A 27,808-nucleotide genomic window follows, 5' to 3' on the forward strand; every position below is an offset into this window, starting at 1 on the left:
TCACAGAAGTGGTAGAACTAGGTAGGATAAGGGTTCGAAACTGAAGATCCCAATTAAGAGTACAGTCTTACCTCTACACTCGGTCAACGGATTTCCTCGAGAATTCTTTAAACTGTAGTGCTTGCAAACGGAAAAATTCTACTTTGACAAAAAAATATGAGGTGGGGAAAGGCTCATTGTACTCAACATCAAACAGAAACTGAAATTACATTTATTTACAAACTTAACCTAATCATCCAAAATACAAATCAATATGGAAATCTACCGAAACCAGAACCCCACCAGGACATTTGCCTGTACTGTACAGCTCTTTCAGAAGTAACAAAAGCTCTCCCTCTCGAACCTCTTGAATTTCTAGATGCCATCAACTCCCTACTCACTTTGTTGTATCCTGTAGGCCCAGTAGGTTGAGCTCCACACGTTTCTAAAGCCACGAAATCATCAACGTGTAACGAAGGAGGTCTAGACGTATTTGGAGGTCTCGACCTGAACAGATCTGGTCTTTGTTGCACCATTCTAGGAAAACCTCTGGTCCTTAAGGGTCCGGTTAGTGGTTTCTTGATTTTTTGATCATCATTTTTCTTTTCCTTCTCTATTATGTTTGCTGAGCTGATCCTGCATAATATTTCAATTTCTCTGACCAAATTGTATTCGTCTGATAAGTTCTGTTTACACAATTCTGTCAAGTCAGACGCGATATTCTCGATCTCAGAATCCGTTTCTTCATTTGGCACCGAAAGCCAATATTCTGCAGTTAATCTTTCGTTGAATGTATCGGTACAATTGTATACGACTCTTCGCGAAAATTGAGCCAGTAATGGTTCAGGAATTGGCAACGTGGGTTCAGTAAATATTTCTCCTCCTTCAACTTGAGTTTCGTTGTTCAATGAGTTCAAGAGAGCGGACAATTTATCCCGGAGGCCTTCGAAGGTGCTGTCTTCAGTTGCCACGCCTGCAAAGTAAGTACCTTTAAAATATATTTGGTGAAAAGCAACCAAAGTATGACAAATGTCATACTAATTCGTCATAATGAGCTATGCCACCCCTGGAAAAACAAATTTCCCTTCAGAATAACAAGCTAAATCTGTGACACTAGACGTCTATGGATCTTTTAAACAGAGTTGCATTCAGCCAAAGTGCCCAATTTTTCGAATATCACAGATATTTTTAAATTTCTGAACATGAAATTACCCGAAAACGGCGCATTATACCAGAAAATATGAAGAATACTTTTATTTTACAAAACATTCAAATATTCATTAGATAGCGTCCAACTTACTTTCAAGAGTTGGATTCTTTGAGTTTTTGGTATTTTTATGTTACGTAATGGTTATAAGGAGAAAACTGGAGGACGTAGGCGATATCTTGTGTTCGAAAAAGATTAATCAAATAAATGAAAAACTATATTCCGATATTCATTTCATTCGATAAAACCGGTTGTGAGACAGAACTAAAATTTTTTTTTATGGTTTTTCAACAGCCTGTATCTTTCAAACCGAGCCGATTCGGAAGAAATGATAAAGGAACAAAGTGTTTCTTTTGTTCTCAAGAATCTACTCTTAAAATATTTGTATGAGTCAAAGACTCACCTTGTATTTATATGAAAAGTGATTAATGAACTTTTTTCTTGAATGTTTCGTGACATTATTATTAGCATTGGTAATTTGAAAATGATGTAAATGAACTTAATCTTACTTTCCAAATACTACTTCTCATGAATACAGTGTGTTTCATGCAAAGTGCTCACTAGAATGGGGAATTCTCCTCAATTTCGGTTATCACTGCATATGCAAGTTTAAACTGAATAATTATGAGTTTCATTCATGATTTTTTCGAATTCACCGCGGAAACTATTCAAAATCATCCTTCAAATATGGGGTTTTAAAATTTAAATCGCTTTGTGCGGAGTTTACGATTTGGCAACAATGTCCGATCAGGTTGTTTATAGAATAACAGGTGTTGATCTACAGGCGCGTACTAACTAGCGAGCTTCAACTGCAACCGGCCATAAAAATTCCATAAAATTTTACGACCTTCCTCGTTCGTCGCAGACTTCATAGACAGCCATCTTTGTCTATCTCATCAAGATAATGCATTTGTTGTCCTTTATTATCAAGGCATATTTCAGTCGATGTTGCCAGCTTGTGCAATTCTCACAAAACGCTTTAAACTTTAAATACCCATTTTTATTTTTAAGTGCTTAAAATAATTTTTTTTGGGAAACGGTTGAAATGGTTAGGTAAAAATTTGACGTTTCAGAGATATTTCAAAAAATACATCATTTTCGTCAGAAGGAGTATTCCCTTTTCTCCTCAATTTGGGTTATCACTGCATATGAAAGTTTAAACTGAATAATTATGAGTTTCATTCATGAATTTTTCAAATTCACCGCGGAAACTATTCAAAATAAATCTTCAAATATGGGTTTTTGAAATTTAAATCGCTTTGTTTCAAGTTAACGATTTGGCAACAGCGCCTACTAGAAAATAAAAAGAACAATGTCCGATCAGCCTGTTTATAAAATAACAGCTGTTTATTTACAGCCATCATAAGGCGCGTGCTTACTGGCGGGCCTCAACAGCAACCGGCCATAAAAACACCATAAAATTTCACGATCTTCCTCGTTCGTCGCAGGCTTCATAGACAGCCATCTTTGTCTATCTCATCAAGATAGTGTATTTGTTGTCCTTTATTATCAACGCATATTTCAGTCGACGTTGCCAGCTTGTGCAATTGACACAAAACGCTTTAAATTTTAAATACCCATTTTAAGTACTTAAAATATTTTTTTTTTTTTGGGAAACGGTAGAAATGGTTATTTCAAAATGTGACGTTTCAAAGATATTCCATAAAAAATAACTATTTTTGCCAGAAGGAGTATTCCCTAGTATCTAAGAGCAGTGTTTTTCAACTATTTCCATGACACATCCCCCAAAGTTAGAAAAAATATTTGGCGACCTCCTAACAATAACTTTTTTTATGTCACCTAGTATCAGTGCGAATTGGCATTTTCACCAACTGCACAAAAAAAGAGTGAGCAAGGACTATCAAATTTCAGACAAATGATATTTCCAGAACCTTGAGGTTTTTGGTCAATAAATCGTAGTTAAAATTTCGTGTAGAATCCAAAAATGTAATAAATTATAGGGTGTCCCATCTGAATTAGAAAATTTGGCTCAATTTCAGGCATAACTGTAATAACGACCTGCACGAGAATATTTTCGTCGAATATATCCCTGACATTCATCATTATCTACAAATTTTAACACTAAAATTCTCTAGATATTTTAAGCGGACATATCTGTTGGATAAAATAATTGTTATGCTACTTTTTATAATTAACTAATCTCATAATTCACCTTGTACAGATTCCTTGAGAATTTCCAGGGGATGTTTTTCTTCATTCTTCTCATCTTTCCAAGCAATCAGTGCTTTGAGCTCCTTCAAACTGAACTTCATGGTCCTCGGAGAATATGTGAGGGGTACAACAACATCTTCGACAACAATACTGATGCAGAAGAACTCTATCAGAGTGTTAAGGACAGAAATACATTCTGCATTGTCTTTTGCGAAACTTTTGCTGAGTTTATCCAGTAAGATCGAGAATAATCCAGATCGCTTCAGAAGTATTTCTCTGAGATGATAAAAACCATAATCGTGCTCAGTTAGAAGGAAGATAGTCCTAACCGCTGGTAAATATGTGACAAAGGAATTGTTATTGAACAAATGTTCCGAGATGACTTCTATGAAACTTATTAGATGATCTTTGGTTGGGAGCGCGTTGGAGAGATACAGATTGGATGTTTGTTCGGAAGAATTTTGCATTAAGCTTATTTCAGCATCACAAAAACTCTGAATTATGCTCAGAATGCATTCTTGACATTGTATATGATGGCTGATCTGATTATTCGTTTTCAAAATTTGCACAAAGTAGGAAATCAGTGGGGAATACTTTTGTTCTTGCGTTTGAAAAAGGGATAACACGGCGCACTTCAGTGTGCAATGCGTAACAAGACAAGCCAAAAAGTTCAACAGTCGGGCCAAATGTAAAGTGCAAGTTACTTTCGCGTTCTCCTTGGGTGTGATCTCTTCATTAACGGCATCCAAAACTCCTCTTGCAATCATCAGGGCGGAATTTGCCGCCAAGTCTGATATTTGAACACATATTCTCCTCAGAAGATTCAGTAACGATTGGTTTGACGTCGTACATAGTTTATTTACAAAGTCCTGTATTAGAGGACTCAATGGATGCAAGTGTGCGGCCCACAATTTTCTCAAGTTTATCATCCACGCAGTGTCGTTTTCTTGAAGTTCTTCGTTAGTTTGGATTGGTAGTGGAAGGGGAAGCAGCTCAGAGAATACCAACAGTCCAGATATAAATGTGTAAGGAGCCGTAGTTATGTACTGGATGACCTGAAAAATAACAGAAATATTTCGGATGTCATTTGTTTCTAATTTCGTATTTCACTGTTTTAAGCACATTTATGCTGAACATATGATTTGCTTCTTCTTCTACGTGCGTCTGAACTGAAGCTTTGTGGCGCATTGTTCATACGCATGTAGTTGGAGAGATTCGTATCCTAAAAGACGGTGATAAAAATGCCACGAGTCGAAAAATGGGAATCACTCTCTCATAGTAATAGTGATGGCAAGTGTTGAGTTGCCTAGGCAGTAGCGTACCGTAGGGGGGGGCGGTGGGGCGGTCCGCCCCAGGCCCCGCACCAGCATAGGCCCCCAAATGATGGGCAAAAAAAAACCAAACATATTTTAAAAAAAAAATTTAAATAACTTATCAGGCCCCATGACGGCAAAGACCTCCACATTATACAAATGGTTAGTTAGTTATTGTTCCGTCAACATTCAAAATACAGTCCACTGGGCAGCTTTCACTCAAAGCTTGCGCAAGGGGCCCCCTCATCAAAAGCCGCCCCAGGCCCCGAACTATGTCGGTACGCCACTGTGCCTAGGTGAAATGCCCTTAACTCCTTAAGGTTACTACTGTAACCTACAACAGATTCATCAGTGCTACTGTACCAGAAAAGAAAAAGAAACAACCAGTGACTCCTATTTTCTTCAAATTCTCATTAAACACGTGGCCATCTAATAGAGATGTATTCAATCGTTTTTAAAAGTATGTGATCTTCGAGAAAATCGCTGTAAAATCATTCAAAACTCAATAAAAACTTGAATCGATCCAATAAAAATCAGTATGAGACATTTCGTCAATCTGGTCTTCTTTTTTCTGAAGTTTGGTTCTTTGCATGTGCTTCACGAATGTTCCTACTTTGAAATAAAGTTAGTTTATCAACGGCTTCGATTTGAAACGAGTTTTTTGAAAATGCCAAGACGTAAATTCACAAACTCTGAGGCTAATAGGGCTATCGGAATGCTACAGGGTAGCCTAACTCAGGTTATTGTAGCGGAAAGGCTCCAAGTCAGCCAAATTGTGATTTCTCGACTTTGGAATAGGTTCAGGGAGACAGGTTCCGTGTTGGAAAGACCAAGGCTTGGTGGGCGACGAAAAACGACACCTGCTCAGGATCGTTTCATCACCGTTTCGGCGAGAAGAAACCCTACATCTACGTGTAGAATGCTACGGAATTCTCTTCAAAATGCAGATGGGGTCCAAGTTTCCATCGAAACCATGAGACGACATTTGAGAGAGGTGAATCTAGGTTCAAGACGTCCATTAAGAGGAGTTCCATTAACACGTGACCATAAGCGTTAAAGAATGGAATGGGCAAGGCAACATATCAATGGGAACGATCAATGGCGTAGTGTCCTTTTCACTGATGAATCCAGATATGGACGATTTTCAGATTCTCGAAGAATAAGGGTATGGACAGTCCCCGTTATGTCCAAGAAGTCCATGCATTCTGAGGGGGTAGTGTTATGGTATGGGCCGGGATATGTTTCAACGGGCGCACAGATCTACACATTTTCCCTAGGAATATGACCGTCTTACACTATAGGGACCACGTCATTGACAATGTTGTGCCAAATTTTCACGCTGCTATTGGTGAAACTTTTCAATTTCTAGACGATAACGCTAGATCTCACCGTGCAGCCATAGTTGAGAATGCGCAGTTTACTAGGGCTAACCTAGACACGGAAATACACAACCATATCAATTAGGCATCACGGGCATTCTGGAAGCTAAAGAACAGAGTGTTTCAAAATCACGACCTCGATCTGACAGACAGCTGTTTACAAAGCAGTGATCCTCAAAACGCTTCTTAAGAGAGCGAGAGCAGGACGCCCTATAGGCGACATATTGAATAGCTTGAACAAACGCAATAACGTCATCTAAGACAAATATTGCACATCAGATGGTTCCGCAAAGTTCCAAATTCGGAAGTCTTGCAGTGCGCGAGTTGTATAACAGTTGAGACTTAAGTAACGAGGGCCCGACTCAGTTGGAGCGGCCACATTCTGAGGATGCAAGACACAAGACTCCCCAAAATAGCTCTGTATGGCGAATTTACAGAGGAAGCTCGAAAACCAGGAGGCCAGTATAAGCGGTTTAAGGATATACTGCATCAATCCCTAAAATCAGTTAATGCCAATTATAACTGGGAACAACTAGCGTTAGACAGGTCACAGTGGAGGTCTTTGGTCCACAGTTATAATGGATACTCGAGAAAAATACAGCGGCGGCCAGATCGGGTTGGTGACTATCCATGCCCGGAGTGTGGAAGGATCTGTAGGTCACGGTTGGGCTTCTTCAGTCACAGGAGGGCAAACAGGCGCAAGTAGTCCTAAGAAATTATAAGTTTTATCTGATCGATAGTTTTGTTTGCGAGTCTTTTTGTAGATTTATTCTCGGTAACGGGATACAGCAATGAATGAATGAATGACCAATGCATAATGTGCATGCTCTGCTCTCCTAGAAGACCAGAGGATCACATAACCCATATTTGTTTGGGTTTCAATGTGTTAGTTCCACAGTAGTTTGCGGTCCAATATCAAACCAAGATATTGAACACAGGATACAAGACAGTATTATAAGGTTGATTTGGCATAACCGTTAACACTACTTCAATTTATATTAAGTACCATATCATATGCTCACCTCTTTGCACATCAGACTCCACAATGTTTTATTGAGTGTGTCCTTTTCATGGATTTCATCAGAAATCGGCTGCGTGTACACCAGTAAAATCTCAACGATGCTCTCTTTCACTTTACCGCATTTGACGAAATGCGGCGAATCCATGGGATACGAGTTCATAAGATTATAAGTTTGCAGAAGAACGGGAACAGCAGTCAAGTCCTTGAAGTTGGTATTTCTACATTGGATGGCATAAGTCAACATTTGCTTCAGGAGTATCACACACGGGTATACGATTTCGACCAATGAAAGTCCTTGTTGCGACATGAAATTCGCCAAGTGCACGCTAGGCTGTTCATAATAATCGCAGATCTTATGTAGAATCTTCGTGATTAGCGCAACGCCATCGAGGGAGAAAAGTTGCAAAATAACGTGTTTGTATTTTAACTCGACGTAATTGTTGAACGGATTTTCGAATATTGCCGATTTCGCCGCATGTTTCGAAACTCCAAGGCTGTATATTATCCTCAAACTCGTGATTATTTGTTCCGGCCTTTCTATCAAATTATCTATTTCCTTCGCAATAATATCCACAAACGACGATATATTATCATAAGTGATCGTGTTCTGAACGGGCGAAATATAAGCGTTGATGCTGTTCAATTTGTTTGAACAAATTTCCTGTTGACCTTCGTAATTCGAAAGATGTGAAATTTCCTTTTTGAACTTTTCCAATATTTCGATATTCGACGAGTGAATCAAAACGATGTGGACTAAATCGATAACGTATAGAATAGCCGGGGATTTCTTAAGTTTCGAAGACTGACTTTCAGGTTTTTCCTTGATATTTATGAACTGAATAACGGCTTTGAAATTTTCCGTCATGCCGAGCACGTTTGCCATTGCAATTTTTCCCACTGGAGATAACGATAAGCAAAAAAGTCCATGAAGTTCGTCTAGAATATCGTTCGATGATAAATCGATATTTTTCTCTCCAATATCCAGAAGTTTAGCTATATGATAATGGGTCCTCAATTTGTATGCCAGCACGATGCCTAAACTTTGCGATTTAATATCCATGGAATATTGTTCATCCTCCTCGGTTTGTAAAAGATATTTCAGAAGTACGTTCATAGTCTCCGAACGAGAAGACATGTAATCTATTCCATCACGAGTTTCGGATAAATTATATACAACCTCTAAAATCGGAATTTTCAGCACTGGGAGATTAGAAAGAAGAGGATGCGTTAATAACAGTACAAGAGACTCCACAAAGTTGAATATCTTGAAATACTCCAGCAAAACGTTTTTCGATTGCTCCCTCACGATTTCAAATTGAGAAGAAACAGGTAGGAACCTTTTGGGTTGGGTCAGAGTAAATTGTTCGTTCCTCAAATATTGTAAAATTTGTTCTAAGAACTTACCAATCAAATTAATTTCACTCGTAGATACGTTGGATTCAGAATTTTTCAGTTTCGAGATAACCGAGTGAAATACAGTGAAAATTTCGTATATATTAATTTTTTTTATGATTGAACACAGGGAGAATTTCAATCGAACTGGTGTATTGTATTTCAGTTGATTCAAAAGAATACTGTAATTGCTTTTATTCTCTTCCCGACTGAACCCGTTCTGTTTTCCCGTATTTCTATTCACAATTTCTAAAAATTTGTCCATTCCAAATTTATGAATCAAACAAGTATCTAGAGCCTTCAAAATCATGAGTTTTATGGAAGGAGCCATGAATTCTTCCTGATATAAGTTCAATAAAACTTTGAAAACACCGAAATTTTTCTTGAAGAGATTCTCTAGAAAAATGTTGCTCTCGAAACAAAACTGAGCTATTCTCAATCCACACTTGATATGACGAATTTTGTAAATCGGCTGATCTTGGCTATTCGCCAAGTCATAGTTGAGGGCGATTTTAAGCCAATCAACTGTTGAATCGAAAATGAAATTAATTTGATCAGAAATTTCCGTATCTACCGCATTCCATTTATGACTGGCAAAACTCTGTATTTCTTGATAGAGTTTGATTATCGTTATGAATTTTTCAACTGAACCAATCGTGAAAGTGAGTTTCTCGCACAAATGAATGAATTCTTCTTTGATTTCCGGACTTAGCTTGCTGAAATTTTCAGTGGAATACTTCGTAATGCTCGACTTGAAATAATCATCACAAATACCGATCACGATCTTCAAATTTTCACTGACTTCAATGGAATCTTCCGAAATTTTATAAGGCTCTTCAGGCTGGTAAGAAGTGAGATCAGTAGAGCCTGGTATAAACACCCTAACTAAATCATCAGTATCACCAATTTCATTGAAATCTTCCGGAACGTCCTGATACTGTTCATTATCATCCAGAATATCTTCATCACTCAAGATTGGCTCAAACTCTTCCACATCTATCTTGGATGGTTCTTCCGCTGTTGCAGATTGTTCTTTCTCTTCTACATTACCTTTGAAACCCTTCTTATCAGAAGAATCAATGTTAGATTCTTTCTCACTTTCAGGGGGATTCTCTATAGCTTCATGAGGTGTTTTAGGCCGTTTTGGCGACATTATTGGAGGAGTTCGCGGCCTTTTCCTATCTTCTCGTTCCTTTTCCTCAGTTCTGCTATAAGAGCGACGACATGAATCTTCATGTTTATATGAACGATCCCGGATCCTTTCCCTATCTGAACCTGCAACAATGCCATTATGTCATATTTACATACATATCATATCAGAATCTTACTTACTTCTATCATGATCATTGTCTCTCGGTGAGCCTCTATAATCCCTGGGCTGTCTTTCCCTGTCTCTACTTGTGTTACTCGAGTGGATCTTGTCCCTTTCTCTATCTCTCTTATCAGATTCGTTCCTATGATCCCTATCAGACTTCTCATAACCTGTATCTCTTGATCTCTCTCTTTCCCTTTCATTCTCATTTGGTCTTGGGCAAACCTTATTCCATTCTGCATTCTCAACATGATAATTTCTAGGATCCTTAGGGGGATCTGGATAATATTCTGTATATTCAGGTTGATATGGTTCTGGCTGTGTATAAGGTTGTTGGTAAGGCTGAGCTGGCTGATTATAATCTATAGGGATTGTTATATTTTCTGTGGGCCATTCTGTCTCTAGATGGTTTGTTGGAAGTATTTGCTGGGTTTCAACCAAATTTGGTTGACTAGGAACCACTGGTGGATTAACTACGGGTTGAACAATTTGTTCGGCTATATTCTTGGTTAATGTACCATAAACTGCTAGAGTTATTGTTGTATACCATCCCCTCAAAACTAATCCATCAGTGGGGATCTTTCGTATTGTTTCATCAGGCGCACATTCCAAATTTATACATCCATTCTGATTATATTCAAACCCTCCCAAACTTTCAAAAGTACTGGCACCTGGTTTACCAAGATCATTCACGAAAAATTCAATTTTGAATTGGCTTGGATTGGTAGCACCAAGACGTACACCGCCTGGAAAATCTGCTTGAACTCTTGCACCAAGAGGAATTATTCTCACTTCAGTTACATAGACAGGTTTTGGAAATTGAACCAAATCCAAATTGATTTCTTCTGTATTGTCGTGTGCAAATGTGTCGAAAAATAACAATTCAACAAATTCACTTAAATTTTCCATACTTCACTTTCTTGATTTTCATGTGAAAAAAGATAAAGGTAAATATCTAATATCAGAAATCGAAATGTTGTATTGTTGATTATTTTTATTTCACCTTCGCGTTTCCTAACCACAAAAAAAATCGTTTGTTTTGAGATATGTCAAATGAAAAAGTCACAAAATACAGAAACCAGAAACTTTCTTTCTTTTCTTTCTATGGGAGTAGAGTAACAAATTTTTTTCGAATGAACCATGACTGAAGACGGCAGGTGAACGTTTGCCTAAACGAATAAATGGTGGAAGTATTCCAATAAAGCCTAATATTAAAAATTGTAGACAGATTTATCTGATTTATAATCAGTAAAAAAAATCACAATTCTGTGATACGGTAATGTTTTTGTTATGACAGAACGTCAACGCAAATATTTTCGATTTCTGTCAGATACTGACGTTCAGATTTTGACAGGTGATTTGGGTCGTGTGTTTATTGAACTGAACCTTCGAATTGTGAAATGCGTTGAAAATAAAAGATTTTTGTTCGATAATGCTATTATTAAGTGTTCTATAAAACAAATATGAGTGTTTTCGGCGATTTCCAACAAGTATGGTTACAGAGATTTCCAGAGAGTCCGTTACCCGGAGCATGGGAGGAAGATGTCCGAGCCAATCTTTTAAAACATAAACAAAAAGTCTTATTACTCAGGGAAGAATTGGAAAAAGAACAATTTTACGTTGAATATTTAGAAAGACTACTTAATGATGTGGAACAGCATAAGAAACAGATCGAAGGTGGGAAAAAGACAGATATTCGTAATGATGTCATCGAGACTGATTTATCTAAGGTAAATATTGATATTTTACAGGTGTGCACCTGCATAGGTTAATAATAGTAATAGCAGAATGTCACTGCATTAATCCACCGAATTTTTTCTCATACATAGCATATTTTTCTTGCTATTACTCTGGTCACTGCTTGGATGAATCATATTCATTAAATGTCAAGCTTTGAAATGAATTTTCTCCTTTTTATTTTCATTCCCAGTCCGAAATCTCAGGAAGTAATTTAATTTTATAATGCAGGCAGTTCAGAAACAATTACAATTTTCTATTTGTAGTAGGAATAGGCTTCATAATATTGTTTTAATGGTTTTCTTATTGATCAGTTTTGAATTAAGTGTATGTATAGTATATTAAGAGTGCAGAGTATAGATGAACATATAAATTTAAATTTGTTCCTTCAGACTATATTTTTATGCCCCTTTCAAAGTATTCATAATTTGTTATTATGGACTATGATTTTGATTGTCTGAATGACGAAAGAAGAATTATATTTTAATGATTTTATTGCAAAATTCTGCTATATTTTATCATATTATCATTATTGACATAAATGTTTGAAAATTTGAGGCAATTTCTGAAATAAAAGAACCAAATATTTGTTCAGGCATTTTCTAATTCATTCACGTTTCGGTTATATCCTTCACATGGTCAAAAGAGCATAAGGATACACTTAGCAGGCATGTGACATTTTGCAGTGCTGAGCTTTATGTAAGAGGTTCAATATTCTAGTTTTTTCACTGCCTAAACAATAGAAGGGGAGAGGGGACAGTCTGCTCATGTGCGAGTTTAAAAATTCTATTCCACTCGACTAACATCTCCACTCATTGAGCACTGCAAAAACCACCACTTGTGAAAAGGGTTACTTATATATCAAACACTTGTATCCATTTGTTAAAGAACTGATGATTATTCTTGAGAGTCGGACAAGTTTTCCTATTCTTATTTCATTTAAAGATTGGTTTATACAGCGTTATTAAGAACCAGGACCTATGGAAATAACCTGAGAAAGTCCATTCTGATTTGTATGTGGTATTCACTCAATCGCCATCTGCCTATTAGGCCTTAGTCCTTAGGAACTGTGCATAAACATACCATAACATGTACACAAGTGGATACATTAATTTTAACAATGGATGATCATCACCCTGTAAAATTGCTCTTGATCTGCCAAACCTAATTATTTATTCACCAATTAAGACTTACTAGGGAAAGGAATGACGTGGGAAATTCAATTGAAAATGAAACTTCCCTTAGATTCTTCGCTTTAATATTCAACAAACTAGAATCTTCATAAGAACTCAAAAAAAAATTAATTTGAACATTTGGTATAATTAATAATAAGTTTTATAAAAATGCTCAATTACTGCTTCCGTTAATTACAACTCTGAATGTTCTCATCTCTCTTCACAAACAAATAGAATTCAAATATTTGAACTACTCATTCATTTATATATTATGTTTAAAAGCATATATGTATATATTACGAAATATACTGGAATCGACGAAATCAGGAAAAACCAGTGCAGCGCAAGTGCAGAATGAATTCTCCAATACATAATTTATTTAATTGAAAACATTATCATTGAAATGAATTGCAAAAAAATTAGACTAGCGCTAGAATCAATTTTTCTCGAAATTCAATGGATTTGAATAAAATTTATATGTTCAGATGCGCACACTGTATGTTTTCTAACAATATACTTTCAGTCAAGACATACCGGATATCGGTGGTGAAAAAAAAATAGTGATTATCCAAGCTGGCATCTACATAGACCTGTTGATTTTTCATATGACTTAAAATAGTTTTCTTAGCACGCTGGCGCTCTGGGTGGTAATTCCTGGATTCCTCTTGTGTGTCTAGTAGTGAATGGGAATTATTCCCGGCCGAAGGAATATATAGAGTGATTTTTATATTGAGAGTTTTGTTTTCTTCTTGAGTGGTTTCTGGAGGTGATAAGTGATATTATATGATTTGCATCAGTGAAATCATTGAGCTTAGAGCTGATGGACAGTTAATAAAACAGTTTCTCCAATATTTTAGTCCTCTAACTTTTAGTTAGAGTATCTTGGGTAAATATTTTCAAAATTGTGCTATACTTCTTTTCAAACTTTGTGTTCATGTCCAATTTTCCGAATATTCTAATTTCACCAGTATAAGATTTTTTTTCTTCTTCATGTAGGCAATTCCTACTCTTATATTGTTTAATAAACGCTAGTATAATATTCAACGAGCGTGTATTGATACCTCAAACTCAAAATATTTATTATATATGTTTTACCAGTCTATGAATAAGCCGACTGTTGTATTATTCATACCTTTGGGATGATTGCTGATATACATTGAAGGAAATTGAAAAACTTTATTTCCTCATTTTGAGTCGTGAAGTTTCCAGAACACAACATGTCCTGAAATTTCTCTAAAACACTTTACTGAAAAAAATTGCTTAAGGATGATTACTTGATGTAATTATTTCAAGATATCTTTTATGATTTGCATTGACCAGTGGCGTCCGTGGATTTTGTTTCGTTGAAATAATCACTTGGTCTAATTCTGCTTTTCGATTCATTTTGGTTTTCGTTTAGAGTCTTTGAGCTTAAAAAATCCGCCCTCTTTCCAGGAAACTTCCAAAGATGACGATGAGAATCCAACAGAAGTTGACATCGAATCTTTATCCGCAAATATGTGCATTAATGAATTATCCAAATCGCATTCAGTAGGCGGCACTGATGGTAATAAAAAGACTGATACAGACGACGGTACTTTTGTGACTGTGATTGAAGTCAACGGTTTGAAGAATACAGAGTTGAATCAGGATAAAATTCCTCCGAAGTAAGTATTGAAGGGATGAAGTCACATGAAAAAAAAATCTCGAATTCAGATGCCATCAGTTACAGTTTTATCAAACGGCCTAAATTGACACTATCATATGACAATAAATTCGAGTTATTTATGTTCCAACTCTTGATTATTTAAACCAATAAAAGAGTAGCTTGGTATCGATGTCATATCAGGCAAAATCGACATAACATATATTATAACTGTATACAGGATGAGTCTTTGACTCGTTCAAATTTTTTAACAGTAGATTCTTGAGGTCAAAAGAAACACTTTTTCTATACCATTATTTCGGATTCGTCCCTGATATAGCTTTTTTAAGTTTTCATAATGAGCTGTGCCACCCCTGGAAAAACAAAATTACTTTCAGAATAATTAGCTAAGGCCCGTTTGCACCAATCCCCCTTGAAAGGAGTACTTAACTAAGCCTCGTAAAGTTAATGGACGCTTAATTTTATTCCCAGTTGCACGACTGTGGCTTAACAGAATCTTAAGTAAGGGGCCCTTAAGTTTTTATATCTAGTGATATTTCTGTTTTTTATTTTGGTGCAACTTCATTCTAGTCCAATAAAGCCTTTTCATTGGATGGCCGGTTGCCGATGATCGTTGTCATTTCATTAACCTAACTTTATTGTCCTGTCAGTCGGTGTCAAGGATATTATTATAATATTATCAAAGAGTAACAACTTTTTGTTGTTGAATTAGCATTAACATTGATAATAATAATGATTGTCAAATAAAAGGTACCTGAGTTTATATAAGTACAACACTTTCTTTGTAAGGTCTTGTGTGAATTTGTTTTATTATTGTTGAAGAGGAACATGAAGAAAATATCCTTATTGCCCTTGTTAGTACGAATAAGGTGAATGATTGCCAAGCAAGTGGTGGTAATCTACAAAAGGCACTCAACTTCTCAACAGAAGAAAAGAGTTTGTTGCTAACTATAGTATGATTTGTGACACCAAATTGAAAATTAAAAAAGACTGATGGCATTACAATAAAGGCAAAAGAAAAGGCTTGGTATTCAGTAATGAATTCATTCAATTTTCAAAATCCATCAAAAATGGGAAGTTCGAAGTTCTGCAGACAGTTCAACAAATTATTTTAGGTTAGAATCCCGCACTTAAATACCTAAGTGGTCATTACAGGAGCGCTTAAATTTAAGGCTAGCTTTAGCCATTTAAATGTCACTTAACAGTTTGTGCAACGTAATTTAAGTTAAGGGTTCATTTTAAGGGACACTTAACACTAAGTGCGTTTGGTGCAAACGGGTCTTAATCTGTGACACTACACATCTGTGGATCTTTTAAAAAGAGTTGTATTCGGTCAAAGTACCCAATTTTTAATATTTCACAGATAGTTTTCAATTTTTGGACATCGAAATACTCAAAAATGCCGCATTATACGAGAAAATTTTTGTGAAATAGAACGAAAAATGACATTTTTTATGGTTTTCTCAACAGCTCGTATCTTTTAAATCGTGCCGATTCGGAAAAAAATGATAAAGGAAAAAAGGGTTTCTTTTGATCTCAAGAATCTACGGTTAAAATAATTGTACTAGTCAAAGACTCTCCCTGTATAAAAATGCATTCTTTTAGTTATTGGAAATATCCATTATCCAGATAGTTTTTTCATCCATTGCCCTTTTATCTCTTTTCTACTCGTGTTTATTGTTTTTTTGAAAAGACTAATCGTTTTTTTCAATAAATGCAGATGAAAAATAACTCTCATTTCAGGGTTCCCGAAAAACCAGATTCCCAACTTAAAAAGACACTTCTTGAACATTCCTCTAGTAGAAGCGACTCTCTTGAGTCTTCATCGGATGTACACACAGGAGACGAACCATTCTACGATATAGTAGCAGGGGAGGATGAATCGAATCTACAACAGAGTGAGTATTTTCATTAAAAGAGTATTTTTGGATGAGGTGCTGGAAGAACTAATCAATTTGTAGTTTTTTTTTTCTATAATGTAGCTCTCTTCGAGTGTTTGAATTTACTTCATAGTTAGCATCGACAAGGATATGGAAGAATATTTACAATCGGTATTTAGGTGTTAACATGGGAAAATATCACAATCTGGCAATCAGTCTCAAGTAGGAGGAATTTGTGAACTTGAATGATTTGGAAATTATGAATCCATTCAAGAAGAACAAAGTGAATAAACAGTAGGCAGAAATTCAATTCATTCTTCATTTTAGGTGACACTTCCAGTACTGAGAACGTATTCAGTACTTCTTCCACTTTACCGTTGACCGCTAAACTAGAATCGGTCATTCAGGAACCGCAGTCGCCTGGGACGTCGAATTATGTTAATATTGAGTATTTTATAAAGTAGGTTTCGACCGTACATTGATCTAATGCTTTTATTATTGAAAACTTTTCTAGATGTACCAAAGGAAACGATAACGATCCGAGTAGCAGTGAAGATGAGGAAGAAATTGCCCCTTTGCGTTCTAATACCGCCGACAATGGTTCGTACGCGAGTTCTAGCTCTCTAGAATCGTCAACTCCGTCGACAAGAAGAAAATTCAGTCAGGTTAATTGAAAGTTTCGTATTCTATAATTTCTGTTATAATTATTATTATTTTCAGGAGGGAGATGTTAAGGTTGAAGCCGAAAGAATGACCATGTATCGATGTATTTTATTGAATATAATTGACAGTGAAACGAATTATGTGGAGTGGCTCGGCATAGCTATTAAGGTAAGATGTTGTATTTTTTGGTTGGAAATTACTGGCGGAATTGTATATTTTCGCTTCACGAATATCCATTACAAGCACTCTTTTTCGCACATTACTACATTCACTTATATAAAAGCACTCGGTTGGTCTTGGGAATTTGACACATTCCACACTGTATGATACGAAAATTTGAGGTTATGACGCTTGTCGAAACGTTTTTGGGTTTCAAATCAGCGCTGTGTTGTCCGTTTTACGTAAAAGTGTCATTAATTACATATTTTATCACAATATCAAATTACTTCGAAAAATATTAAGTCGAAAATATGTGACAAACAGAATTTATACAAACTGTATTTCAATTTTAGTTATTTGCATAGAAAGGACAAAAGATCAGTTTTTAAAAATGTATATTTATTTTTGCAATGAAAGAAAATTGAATTATTAACATATACACTGCGCAAAAAAATTAACGCATATTCTGAAAATCTCAATTTTAATGAAAGTTAACTCTACATTGACTTTATAACTTATTTTTTATGTTCTCTCGGGAAGGTTTTGAACGAAACAAGACACATTAAATGGAAGAAAAATTCAGGATTTCACCGAATCTTATGTGAAAGAAGAGAAATGAACAATTTTCAAAATACTGAAATGCTGATAAGTGATTTTATACTTGGTATTTCTACCCCTTGCGTTAATTAAAGCTCGGCAACGACGGTTCATACTCAAAATGAGTGATCTTAAAATGTTCTGATCTAATCCTTCCCAGATTTCTCCGAGTTGGATTCCTAAGTCATTAAGAGTAGCTGGATGATTTTCTGAACTTCTCAGCCTTCTATTGAGGTTGTCCCAAACCTGCTCAATCGGACTGAGATCTGAACTTCTTGCTGGCCATTCCATTCGAGAGACTTCAACCTCTTCAAGGTACTCCTGAACGATGTGCGCACGATGGGGTCTGGCATTATCGTCCATAAAAATGAAATTTTCACCAATGTATGGGGCAAATGGCACTACATGCTCTTCAAGAATGTTCCTTATATACTTATCAGCATTCATAGCTCCATTATCAACGACCACTAGGTCTGTGCGAGCAGTCAAAGATATTCCACCCCATACCATAATCGATCCTCCCCCGAAACCAGTAGTATTCAGGAAATTGCACTGAGCATATCTTTCATGTGGACGTCTGTATACAAGGGAACGTTGATCACAATGGTAGAGGCAGAATCTAGACTCATCTGTGAAGAGAACTCTTTCCCAATCGGCCTCTTCCCAATGGATATGTTCTCTCGCAAAATCCATACGCGCCCTTCGATGGGCTGGGGTAAGAGCTGGGCCTCTTGCCGCGACACGAGGCCTTAAATCATATTCTCTGAGGCGATTTCTTATTGTCTGAGTGCTAATTTGCACCTCATGAGTTTGCTCAAGCTGAATTTGAAGGAGGCGAGCGGTTGCAAACCGATGTCCCAACGAAGAAACTCTCAAGTAACGTTCTTGAATGGCAGTTGTTACCCGTTGTCTACCCTGTCCTGGTCTTCGGACATTCATACCTGTCTCCCTGAATGGCTGCAACATTCTGGACACACTTATATGGGAAACTCCAAACCTTTCTGCAATTCTTGTGTATGTCCACCCTTCTTCTCGCAAAACTACCGCTTGGGCACATTCCTCTTGGGTCAAATTGCGTGTTTCGCGTTGCATAGCGATCGAGTGTAGGTTCCCGGCCAATAAACGCTGAGATTGAACCTTCTCCGAAAGCATCCGAAAACTCTTTGCCTTTGAAGCCTGAGTGTCCAGGTACCCAAATAAGTTGCACTCTGTTGTGAATTCCCAATTCGCAGAGGTTATATCTGCATTCGAGTACCTGTGCTGAATTGCATTTGTCAGCTGCGAGACTGACCAGACTAACACTGAGTTCGGTCAGCGGTCTACGACTGTAGACTCCGGCTCTGGAGACCTGTTTGGTTCTGGAGCTATCAGTAAACCAACAAGGTCCTTGTGAATAGAGTTCCTTGTGCCAGAGCCATTCGTTTCTGCTTGGAATCAGAGAACTGAAGGTTCCGTCCGCGTTGGTTCTTGTGATTATCTGATCAGTTCTGATGCCCATCACTTGCCGTATATAATAGGAGCAGAAATTTGAAATGTTCTCCTCATAGTTACGGGCACAATAAAGGTTTTGCAAGGGTGGAAGCCCAAATGCGCAACCTCGCACCAACCTTTAATTACAGTTAGTGTTCTTGAAGAACAGATGAGATGGTTACATCGCCATTGCCCGTCAGCAAAACAACTATATCATCCGCATATGCTTCAACGTATACGTCAGTTTGATATGGTAAGAGGTACACCCCTAACCTTGGCAGCCCTCACTAAATACTCAGTGAGCCGCAACGTCTCCTTCAATATCCAGAAAGGCAGATACCGAAATCTCTCTGGAATTGAAAGAGATCCTGGCGACAAGGTTGTTGAGGGCAAGATCCGTAGATTTGCCTTTCTGGTATGCATAGTGTTTCGCCGCAAAGCCAGTTTATGTTGATCATCTTCTTTGGCTAAAGGTTGGAGACCTTAGAATATTTTATATTCTGAATTGAAGACGTTACATCAGTTGAAGAATTAAAAAAATCAACCCTAAGATGAAATGCATCTGATGCAGTGGTAGAGAATGAGCGGACCTGCATTCTAAATAGCACTTCCTGATGTCTTTTCTCTTCTTCAATCACTCTCGGCATTCTTGAAATATTAATTAATATTGTTGTGTCAACGACATTTCATGAGTGCCAATCTTACTCCTTTTTAGGCCCGTTTGCACCAACCCCCCTTAAAATGAGAACTTAACTAAGCGTAGTTTAGAGTTAATGGACGCTTAATTTTATTGCCAGTTGCACGACTGCGGCTTAACAGAATCTTAAGTAAGGGGCCCTTAAGTTTTGATATCTAGTGATATTTCAGTTTTTTATTTTGGTGCAACTTCATTCTAGTCCAATAAAGCCTTTTCATTGGTTGGCCGGTTGCCGATGATCGTTGTCATTTCATTAACCTAACTTTATTGTCCTGTCAGTCAGTGTCAAGTAAACTATTATATTATTATCAAAGAGTGACAACTTTTTGTTGCTGAATTAGCATTATTGATAATGAAATGGATTGTCAAATAAAAGGTACTTGACTTTATTAGAAAAACCGCAGCAGTTCTGCAGCCAGTTTATGAGTTCAACAAATTATTTTAAGTTAGAATCCCGCCCTTAAATACCTAAGTGGTCATTACAGGAGCGCTTAAATTTAAGGCTAGCTTTAGCCATTTAGATGTCACTGAACAGTTGGTGCAACGTAATTTAAGTTAACGGTTCATTTTAAGGGACACTTAACACTAAGTGCGTTTGGTGCAAACGGGTCTTAGTCACAAAAACTTGAGGAAATTATTTCATGGCCAACCGAGTGCTTTCATAAAAGTGATTGAAGTATAGTTGGGCAAATTTCAATGGCGACTAGAAACATTATAACAGTTTAGAAAAATTACCCCTCACTTTCGGTTTCTTTTCAGTATATGAAAGCAATTCAGTCAACCCTAGGCACATCTCAACCTATAGTTAGTGAGACTGAATTGAGAACAATATTTTATAAAATCCCAGAGCTGTACGCGTTACACGTGAATTTCTTAGAGGCTCTTCAGAGACATACACAAAAGTGGGATAGTAAGATTGGAGAGAGCTTCAAGACTATGGTAAGAACAATGTAATTCCATGAGTTTATACGTGGATTGAAATTTCATTTGTTGTTTCATTTTCCATTTCATATTTCAGGCAAATAATTTGACAATTTACGGGGCATTCCTTAGCAATTATGGTCGTGCGATAGACACTGTGAGAAAGTGCAGCGCGAACAATTCTCAGTTCCACGAAATAACGAAGAACATCACATGTAAACAACTGTCGGGTCAGCCGGTGTCTTTGGAGGACTTACTGCATAAACCTGTGGCTCGAGTGCAGAAAAACGCGCTCGTCTTACACGATATGTTGAAATACGTTCACCAGAAACATCCCGATTACAAAACCCTGACGGACGCTTTGCAGATAACGCAAAGATTCTTGGACCAGTTCAACATGATCCAAACCAAGTCAATGTTCCCTGTAAGTTTGAATTTAAAATCGGCAGAAGGTGGAAAATAGCTTTTCGATTTTTTTTCAGTCGGCTGATAGAGCTCAAAGGAGGCTAGTCAAAAATTCGTTTATAGTTGAATTCGCAGATAACCATAGGAAATTGCGGCATTTATTTTTGTTTAACGACGTTATAGCTTGTGCTAAATATAAGGTAAGAGGTGATTTAGTGGAAAATGCGACTTTTATCCTCGTGTTTTGTTGTTAGTCATCTGGGCGGACTGAAAAGTACACGTTCGAATTGAAGTGGTTCATTCCGGTAGAAGATATTATTATATTAGAAGAATCCACTGCAAATCTCCATGAAGTACCTGCTTCCAATATCGTTTCTTTGAAATCTCAAGCTTCAAACGTTAGAGATCAACTGAGACAAGAGGAGAAATCGACAGAAGATAGAGTAAGCTTTTAATTGTTAATCGAGTCTCTTTTATGAAAGAGGTAAAATTTTTGCAGAGGATTCGATTAGGGAGAGGTTCCGAAAAGTTCCGGAAGAGGCTCGTGGAGCTGGAGAGTCAATTAGTGTTAGTATCGCCGAATCTGGTGTTCAGAATAAAACATAGACAGAACGGGAGGACTTATCTGTTCTTCCTGTCCTCCGATTTCGAGAGGACGCAGTGGATCGAGGCCATCCAGACCCTGCAGAGGACCGGCATTCCGCCGTCGCCCACAACTAACAACGCCAGTATGTTCGAGTTGCAAACGTGGATAACGGCCTGCAGAACGTTCCTGAAGACCAACATGGGTTCGTATCTTTTGAGGAGCGGTCAGGACGAGAGTCTTCTGGTTGGGGATCTGCACGTTTTCATATACGACCTTAACGGTTTGGAGTATACTAGTGGTGAGTTTCAGTATTTTGGAAATATTGATTGATCTTCGGGAATTCTCCTTTTCCCGATTCTTCCTTTTCAGTTATTCGAATTTTCAAGAGAGTTGTTGTGGGCGCGTTACAGTTCGCAATTTTGAATCTATCGGTGTGAAATTTTGAATGTTGGTGGTCATCTGTGGCGTGAGGAAGCCTAGTCAGAATCAATATAGTCTTTTTGGATTTTTTTGCTCGTCAGGTATGGGGACTTTCGAACGAATTTAATTTCAGAATGTGAAAGAGAGAACGGGTTTTCGCAAAAAATCGCGATGCAGTTACATTCATACAGGGTGAATCTTTGACTCGTACAAATATTTCAACAGTAGATTCTTGAGGTCAAAAGAAACACTTTTTTCCTTTACCATTTTTTCTGAATCGGCTCAGTTTAAAAGATACAGGCTGTTGAAAAACTATAAAAAATGTTATTTTTTCAGTACTCACAAACGGTTTTATCGAATGAAATGAATTTCGGAATATAGTTTTTCATTCATTTGATGAATCTTTTTCGAACACAAGATATCGCCTACGTCATCCAGTTTTCCCATTATGACCATTACGTACCATAAAAATACCAAAAAGTCAAAGAACCCAACTCTTGAAAATTGGGCGCTGTCTGATGAATATTTGAACGTTTTGTAAAATAAAAGTATTCTTTATATTTTCTCGTATAAAGCGCCTTTTCCGAGTAATTTTATGTTCAAAAATATAAAAAATCCACAGATTTTTTCTAATATCCACCATTTGAAGAAAAAGTTGAAAGCTTTCTGTGAAAATCTCAACGTTACAAGTCAGCACAAATACAGGGTGTTTTCAAAGCTGAGGCTTTTTGACAGAAGGTAGAACTCATCAAAATAAGTCGTTCAACCAAAATTTGTCAATATAAAATATCCAAGATGGCTGAGATACAACCCCTAGAAGTTCAATTTCATTGAATTTCAAGTATGGGACTGTGGAAGGTGACTCCGGCATCGCAAAAACGAAACAAAACATAAACATATGGTTCAGTACCAAGTTCATCTGATTAGATGCATCAGGTCACTTTTGAGGGAACATAATTGTTGTATCGTGCAATTTAAGGTGAACAAAAAATGTAGAAAATCGAGGCAGTTTCTTGAAAGTGCTTATGTTAGTTATGTTGAAAAAGTGCTATGATGTTTCCCCATTTCATCCCATTTTTACGACGATTCTTAGAATGTTCGAACAAGAAGATTGTAATGCCCATTGTGAAAAAATTCGTGAATAATTTTATTGGAGAGATTTTGAAGTATTATTCTATTTTTTTACACTTGTGTCCTAAGTCTCTTCTGTCAGTTGGTATTAAAATGAGCCATTTAATAAAATCGTGTAAGTTACTACAATGAAAACAATTCGGCAATCCTAAGTTGCCATTTTAATGACCACGTAAATATCGAACGAGCCAATATCCTAAACGAAACCATATGGTCGAGTCAGGAGATAAGTTTTTTCCCCACTGGTTTTGCGATAATTCAGCTAATAAACGATCTAGGGTCGTATTAGGGTCTATTTCAGTAATTATTTTCTTTTTTTTTTTTCAACTTCATCATTTTTTAAGTTTTGTATAGGTGATTTTTGGTGAAACGCTTCATTTTGACCAGTTCTATCTTCTGTTGAAAAAAGTCCCACCTTCAAATACACCTTGTATAGTTGGGCTAATTTCTTTCCAAAATCTTTATTTTCGAGATACTAGAAAATCTTCGTGAAAATTCCACCAGCACAAGTTTTTTCAATTTCCTGATTTCGCGGAAAATTTGATGAATTTTCGATGAAACATTTACAGCTAAAGTCAACGCAAATGTAGCACAAATTATTCCACTCAATTTTAGGAATAAAAACAAAAGTGCTGTGCTAACTTTTATCTTCATTGTTGTTTTTCCGGGAAATAAGAGGAAATTTCGCAAAAAATCCAAAGGCACAACTCAGTACATGTATAGCACAATCTATTTCAGCCATAAAAAAACCATTTTTTCTCAGTGCTGGGCCATTCCATACATTTTGTGGAATATCTTGAGAACCTTATGAAATTGAAAAAAAAATTCAATGGCACAAAGTAGCACAAACCTTGCACAATTCAGCACAATTTTTTTTTACAAAAGTCGAAAAGTGCTGGGCTTAATTCACACACATGATATTTCGATCCACTTCGAAGGTTGATCTAGTTTTAATGTTATTCTGTCTGAAGTGAAAAACAGGTTGTTTGCTCTTTTTTTCCTAGGAAAGAGAGCATCATCATTTTGGGAATTCAATCTGGCAACCAAGCATCAGGATAATTTTAGCGTATCAAGTCAATACCTTGAAATTCATATGTATTTTACACCACAAATATGTTTTTAAGTTAAAACTTTTCTTTCAGACTTGTATATCTGTATCGAAGTAGATTTTTACGGACATTTCTTCCAAAAGGCCAAAACGAAGTTGGCGTGCAACACCAGCACGCCCGTTTGGAATGAAAATTTCATTATTGATCTGGAGGGTTGCGAGAACCTACGTATCTTGATCTATAGGGAGAACAGTCCAGTCGATACGTTGTTTGGGAAGCATACCCAAAAATTGAGCAGGCAGTGGTTGCTGGGTCAAGGGCCGGATTTGATCGAGAAAAAACTGCTCATAAATGGATGCACACTGAGAATAGGTTTGAAATTTATCCCCTGCGAGGTCAGTCTCAGGAGGGTGCCAGCTGGGAAGGTGGGGAACTTGTTCGGTGAAAAGATCCAACAAATATGCAAGTAAATAACTTTATACCTAAAAAAAATTCATTTTCATTTTTCACTCATTGGATGAGACTTGATTAATGCTTTAATTTCAAGGAGGCAAAAACGAGACATTCCCTTCATTGTTACTGCTTGTATACGAGAAGTTGAAAGAAGGGGAATGATGGAAGTTGGCGTGTATCGAGTATCTGGATCGGCTTTGGATCTTGCCAAATTAAGGAAGTCATTTGAAACTAGTAAGTGATTAAAATAGTTGATTCGATTGAAACTCAAATTTTTCACCGAATTTTCCATTTTCAGATTCTTATGAAGCAGAGCAACTATTGAAAGAAGTAGACATACATTCCGTTACAGGAGTGTTGAAATTGTTTTTGAGAGAGTTACCAGAAGCGCTTTTCACGGATCAATTGTATCCTACTCTTTTAGAATCATTCAATCAGAGCAACGGCAATCTTATGAAGAGGACAGAATTGTTGAATGATTGTTTTGAGAAATTACCACAACAAAATAAAGCTACCATTACCTGCATCTTGGAACATCTGATAAGGTGAGTTTTCGTATAATATGATGACAAATTGGTTGAAATTTCGAACCTTCGTATTCGATTTATTTGGTTTTGGTGAATTTGTCAGCCCATCCACTTTTTTGTGGTTGACACATAGTAAATACATTTTTTTCATTATCGGTTTTTAAAGCCAGTACCAAAGATTCATTAATCACTTGTGATTTATAGGCCATTATTCACTGGTACGTTGAACGTTATTCACCGTTAGCCATGTTTTCGGTTTGTCATTGTAAATAAATTTCTATCTTCTTCCGCAATCTTCAGTTGATGTTTTCTATAATCGTCATGCGCAATATTTCTATGAATATTTGCGGCAATTTTTCTCATATATCTTATTCGCAGAGTGCATAAGCATGAAAACGAAAACAAGATGTCACTCCACAATTTGGCAACTGTGTTTGGACCAACTCTACTGCGACCTAGTATCAAAGGAGACAGTTCCAAACACAAAGATATGCCTGCCGCCACTGTTGACGTGATGGCCCAAGCAGGTATTCTCTATTGTTACCTTCAGGGAATGAATAACATGCAGAACAAATGCTGACTGAAACCATTGTCTCTTAGCCCTTCAAAATAATAATGTATTATTATGGACCTTGCTTGTGAAATTAACATATTAAGCATCAAATATACAGTGTTACACATATTGCAATGTAACTTTAGAGCTATGAAAACATTGCGATATGTTTGACCCCCATCGCCACCTAGTTATGTCTGAGCAACTGCCTATAGCGAATTTCCAAAGTAAGTCAATTAACCTACCTGAAATACAAATTTTTGAAGTCATAGAATGAAAAATACGAAAAAAATACTTATTCATGGTGAACTGACGCTTTTCATATATTTATTTTGAATTTTTTGACCTCAACAGTAAAAATCATCGACTCGGAAACTATTGACAGTCCGAATTGGCTGTTTTTCTCAAATAGAAGACTTTTGTCACTGAACGTTTCATTGTTGTAATAATTATCATAACTCTTTGTTAGGAGTGAAAATGAATATTCTTTTGAAAAGAGAATATGGCAGAGATGTTACATCTACATTACAATGTCAATATCGAATTTTTCATAATTTAAAGCAAATAAATGAATGTACTACAGTTTAGATTTCAAAATTGTAGAATTTTCATTAGTAGACATGCCCAATTTGCTCTTCCTAAATCTTAATATACAGATTGCTTACTGTATAGAGGGCACGTTTTGTTTTAATTTCTTCGTTTTTTTTCTCTTGAAAGTTTTTAGGGGTATGCATGTACAACAGTTCTCAAACTGTGGCTACAAGATGAAAGCATCCAGCTCTATTGCTATTATAATAGCATGTTCAGACCGATAAAGGTCATATATAAGTGTAAGTAGAGTTTAATTATGGGTTTTCATCAAGTATCGTCTACCTCTTGAATATTTGAGGAATGGCCAGATATTATTGGCGTGTTCATATATTGCATTGAATATCTAGTCCATAAAAAGTCAACTTGCTGAGCATTTTTATACTAGTTGATAGTACGAAAAATTGTTGAACTTTAAGGTGCTTAATATGTTGATAGAGTGATTCGCATGCGCTTTTTTCCGTGTGTGATTGTTTCTTATTGTGCTTCATATCGACTCCTCTTATGAAGTACGTATTATACTTAATAATTCCGATGAGAAAATAAGAGCCCTTACAACTTTAGCATTCTTCCAGATATTACTCTTTTTAGGTAAGCAATATCACCTCCCCATAAGTTATTACACATGTATTGATATTTCAATTCTGATATATACAATTTGAAATGAGTTGGAAGTTTAAGTTGAAGGAGGTAAAATAAAGTATATTAGTCAGATGAAATTATACTTTTGGATTATTTCTTTGAGTATTATCTTAAGTATTTGTTTCAAGCTGTAAGTTTTTACATTACCAAATTTTTTATAAGTAGGTATTTTTGTATGTATGTATTTGTACTTGAATATTATGTAGTTAAATTATTTTATAACAACTTTAATGTGAATTTGTATATATTTATATATGATCAGAATACAATTTCGAAATATAATTTTTGTTTTATTGGGTTGACCTTTTCCAATTGACAAGTGAACTTTAACGGAAAAACATCTCGTAAAACGAAAACTAAAATAATCAGAGGATGGAAAGAAACAATATGGCATATGGAAGTTGGAGGTTTGTAATGAAGTTCCATTTTTTTCTACGAAACCCTCATTTTAAAATGATGAAATCGAGAAAACGTTGTTAAAAAAAATGGCGCCCGAGCAGGGACGTTTCCTCGGGGTATCTCGAGCGCCAGCTATTCTTTGGAGGGGAAAATAGCAAACATAACCTGATGGCCTCGAGTCAAAGACAAGGTTTCGTATTGTCTGGGTTATTATAAAAAAAGTATATCATTATCATTAGGGACAACCAGTGAAAGACAAAATCATAGTTCATTAAATTTATTCGTTGACTCGCAAAAAAAAACACAACAGGCACTATTATAAAATCACGAAATACA

At 36.5% G+C, this 27,808-nt stretch overlaps 2 protein-coding genes across 3 annotated transcripts; one reads left to right on the forward strand and one right to left on the reverse strand.

Moving 5' to 3' along the window:
- Window positions 1-195: 195 nt before the first annotated feature.
- Window positions 196-10,803, reverse strand: LOC123310926 (protein virilizer). Of its 2 annotated transcripts, none has more exons than XM_044894650.1 (4): window positions 9,796-10,803; window positions 7,073-9,738; window positions 3,360-4,413; window positions 196-937 (listed from the first exon to the last, which is right to left on the reverse strand). In XM_044894650.1, exons 1-4 carry the CDS (start codon window positions 10,682-10,684, stop codon window positions 249-251), a joined length of 5,298 nt encoding a protein of 1,765 aa, XP_044750585.1. In that variant the 5' UTR covers window positions 10,685-10,803; the 3' UTR covers window positions 196-248. The 2 variants fall into 2 exon arrangements, with proteins under 2 accessions (XP_044750585.1, XP_044750577.1); XM_044894642.1 differs by having other exon boundaries at window positions 196-952; window positions 9,796-10,802.
- Window positions 10,804-11,100: 297 nt separating this feature from the next.
- LOC123313495 (active breakpoint cluster region-related protein) lies at window positions 11,101-27,355 on the forward strand. The gene is made up of 15 exons (XM_044898407.1): window positions 11,101-11,505; window positions 14,122-14,333; window positions 16,076-16,230; window positions 16,540-16,672; window positions 16,727-16,877; window positions 16,933-17,043; window positions 20,558-20,737; window positions 20,817-21,143; window positions 21,202-21,324; window positions 21,379-21,567; window positions 21,624-22,008; window positions 24,404-24,776; window positions 24,858-24,997; window positions 25,062-25,308; window positions 25,669-27,355. The coding sequence occupies exons 1-15, from the start codon at window positions 11,239-11,241 to the stop codon at window positions 25,868-25,870; spliced, it is 3,195 nt and encodes a 1,064-aa protein (XP_044754342.1). The 5' UTR covers window positions 11,101-11,238; the 3' UTR covers window positions 25,871-27,355.
- Window positions 27,356-27,808: the final 453 nt, after the last annotated feature.

Source organism: Coccinella septempunctata, chromosome 1 (genome assembly GCF_907165205.1).
Source record: "Coccinella septempunctata chromosome 1, icCocSept1.1, whole genome shotgun sequence".
Lineage (NCBI taxonomy): Eukaryota > Metazoa > Arthropoda > Insecta > Coleoptera > Coccinellidae > Coccinella > Coccinella septempunctata.

Excerpts from the sequence above, each read along its gene's own strand:
- LOC123310926 (XM_044894642.1), bottom strand. The coding sequence starts at position 10,684 with ATGGAAAATTTAAGTGAATTTGTTGAATTGTTATTTTTCGACACATTT. Across the intron at positions 4,414-7,072 it reads GGAGTCTGATGTGCAAAGAG|GTCATCCAGTACATAACTAC; the intron begins GTGAGCATATGA and ends GTTATTTTTCAG. Across the intron at positions 953-3,359 it reads TCTCAAGGAATCTGTACAAG|GCGTGGCAACTGAAGACAGC; the intron begins GTGAATTATGAG and ends CTTACTTTGCAG.
- LOC123313495 (XM_044898407.1), top strand. The coding sequence starts at position 11,239 with ATGAGTGTTTTCGGCGATTTCCAACAAGTATGGTTACAGAGATTTCCA. Across the intron at positions 21,568-21,623 it reads AGAAATCGACAGAAGATAGA|AGGATTCGATTAGGGAGAGG; the intron begins GTAAGCTTTTAA and ends AAATTTTTGCAG. Across the intron at positions 24,998-25,061 it reads AAGGAAGTCATTTGAAACTA|ATTCTTATGAAGCAGAGCAA; the intron begins GTAAGTGATTAA and ends TTCCATTTTCAG.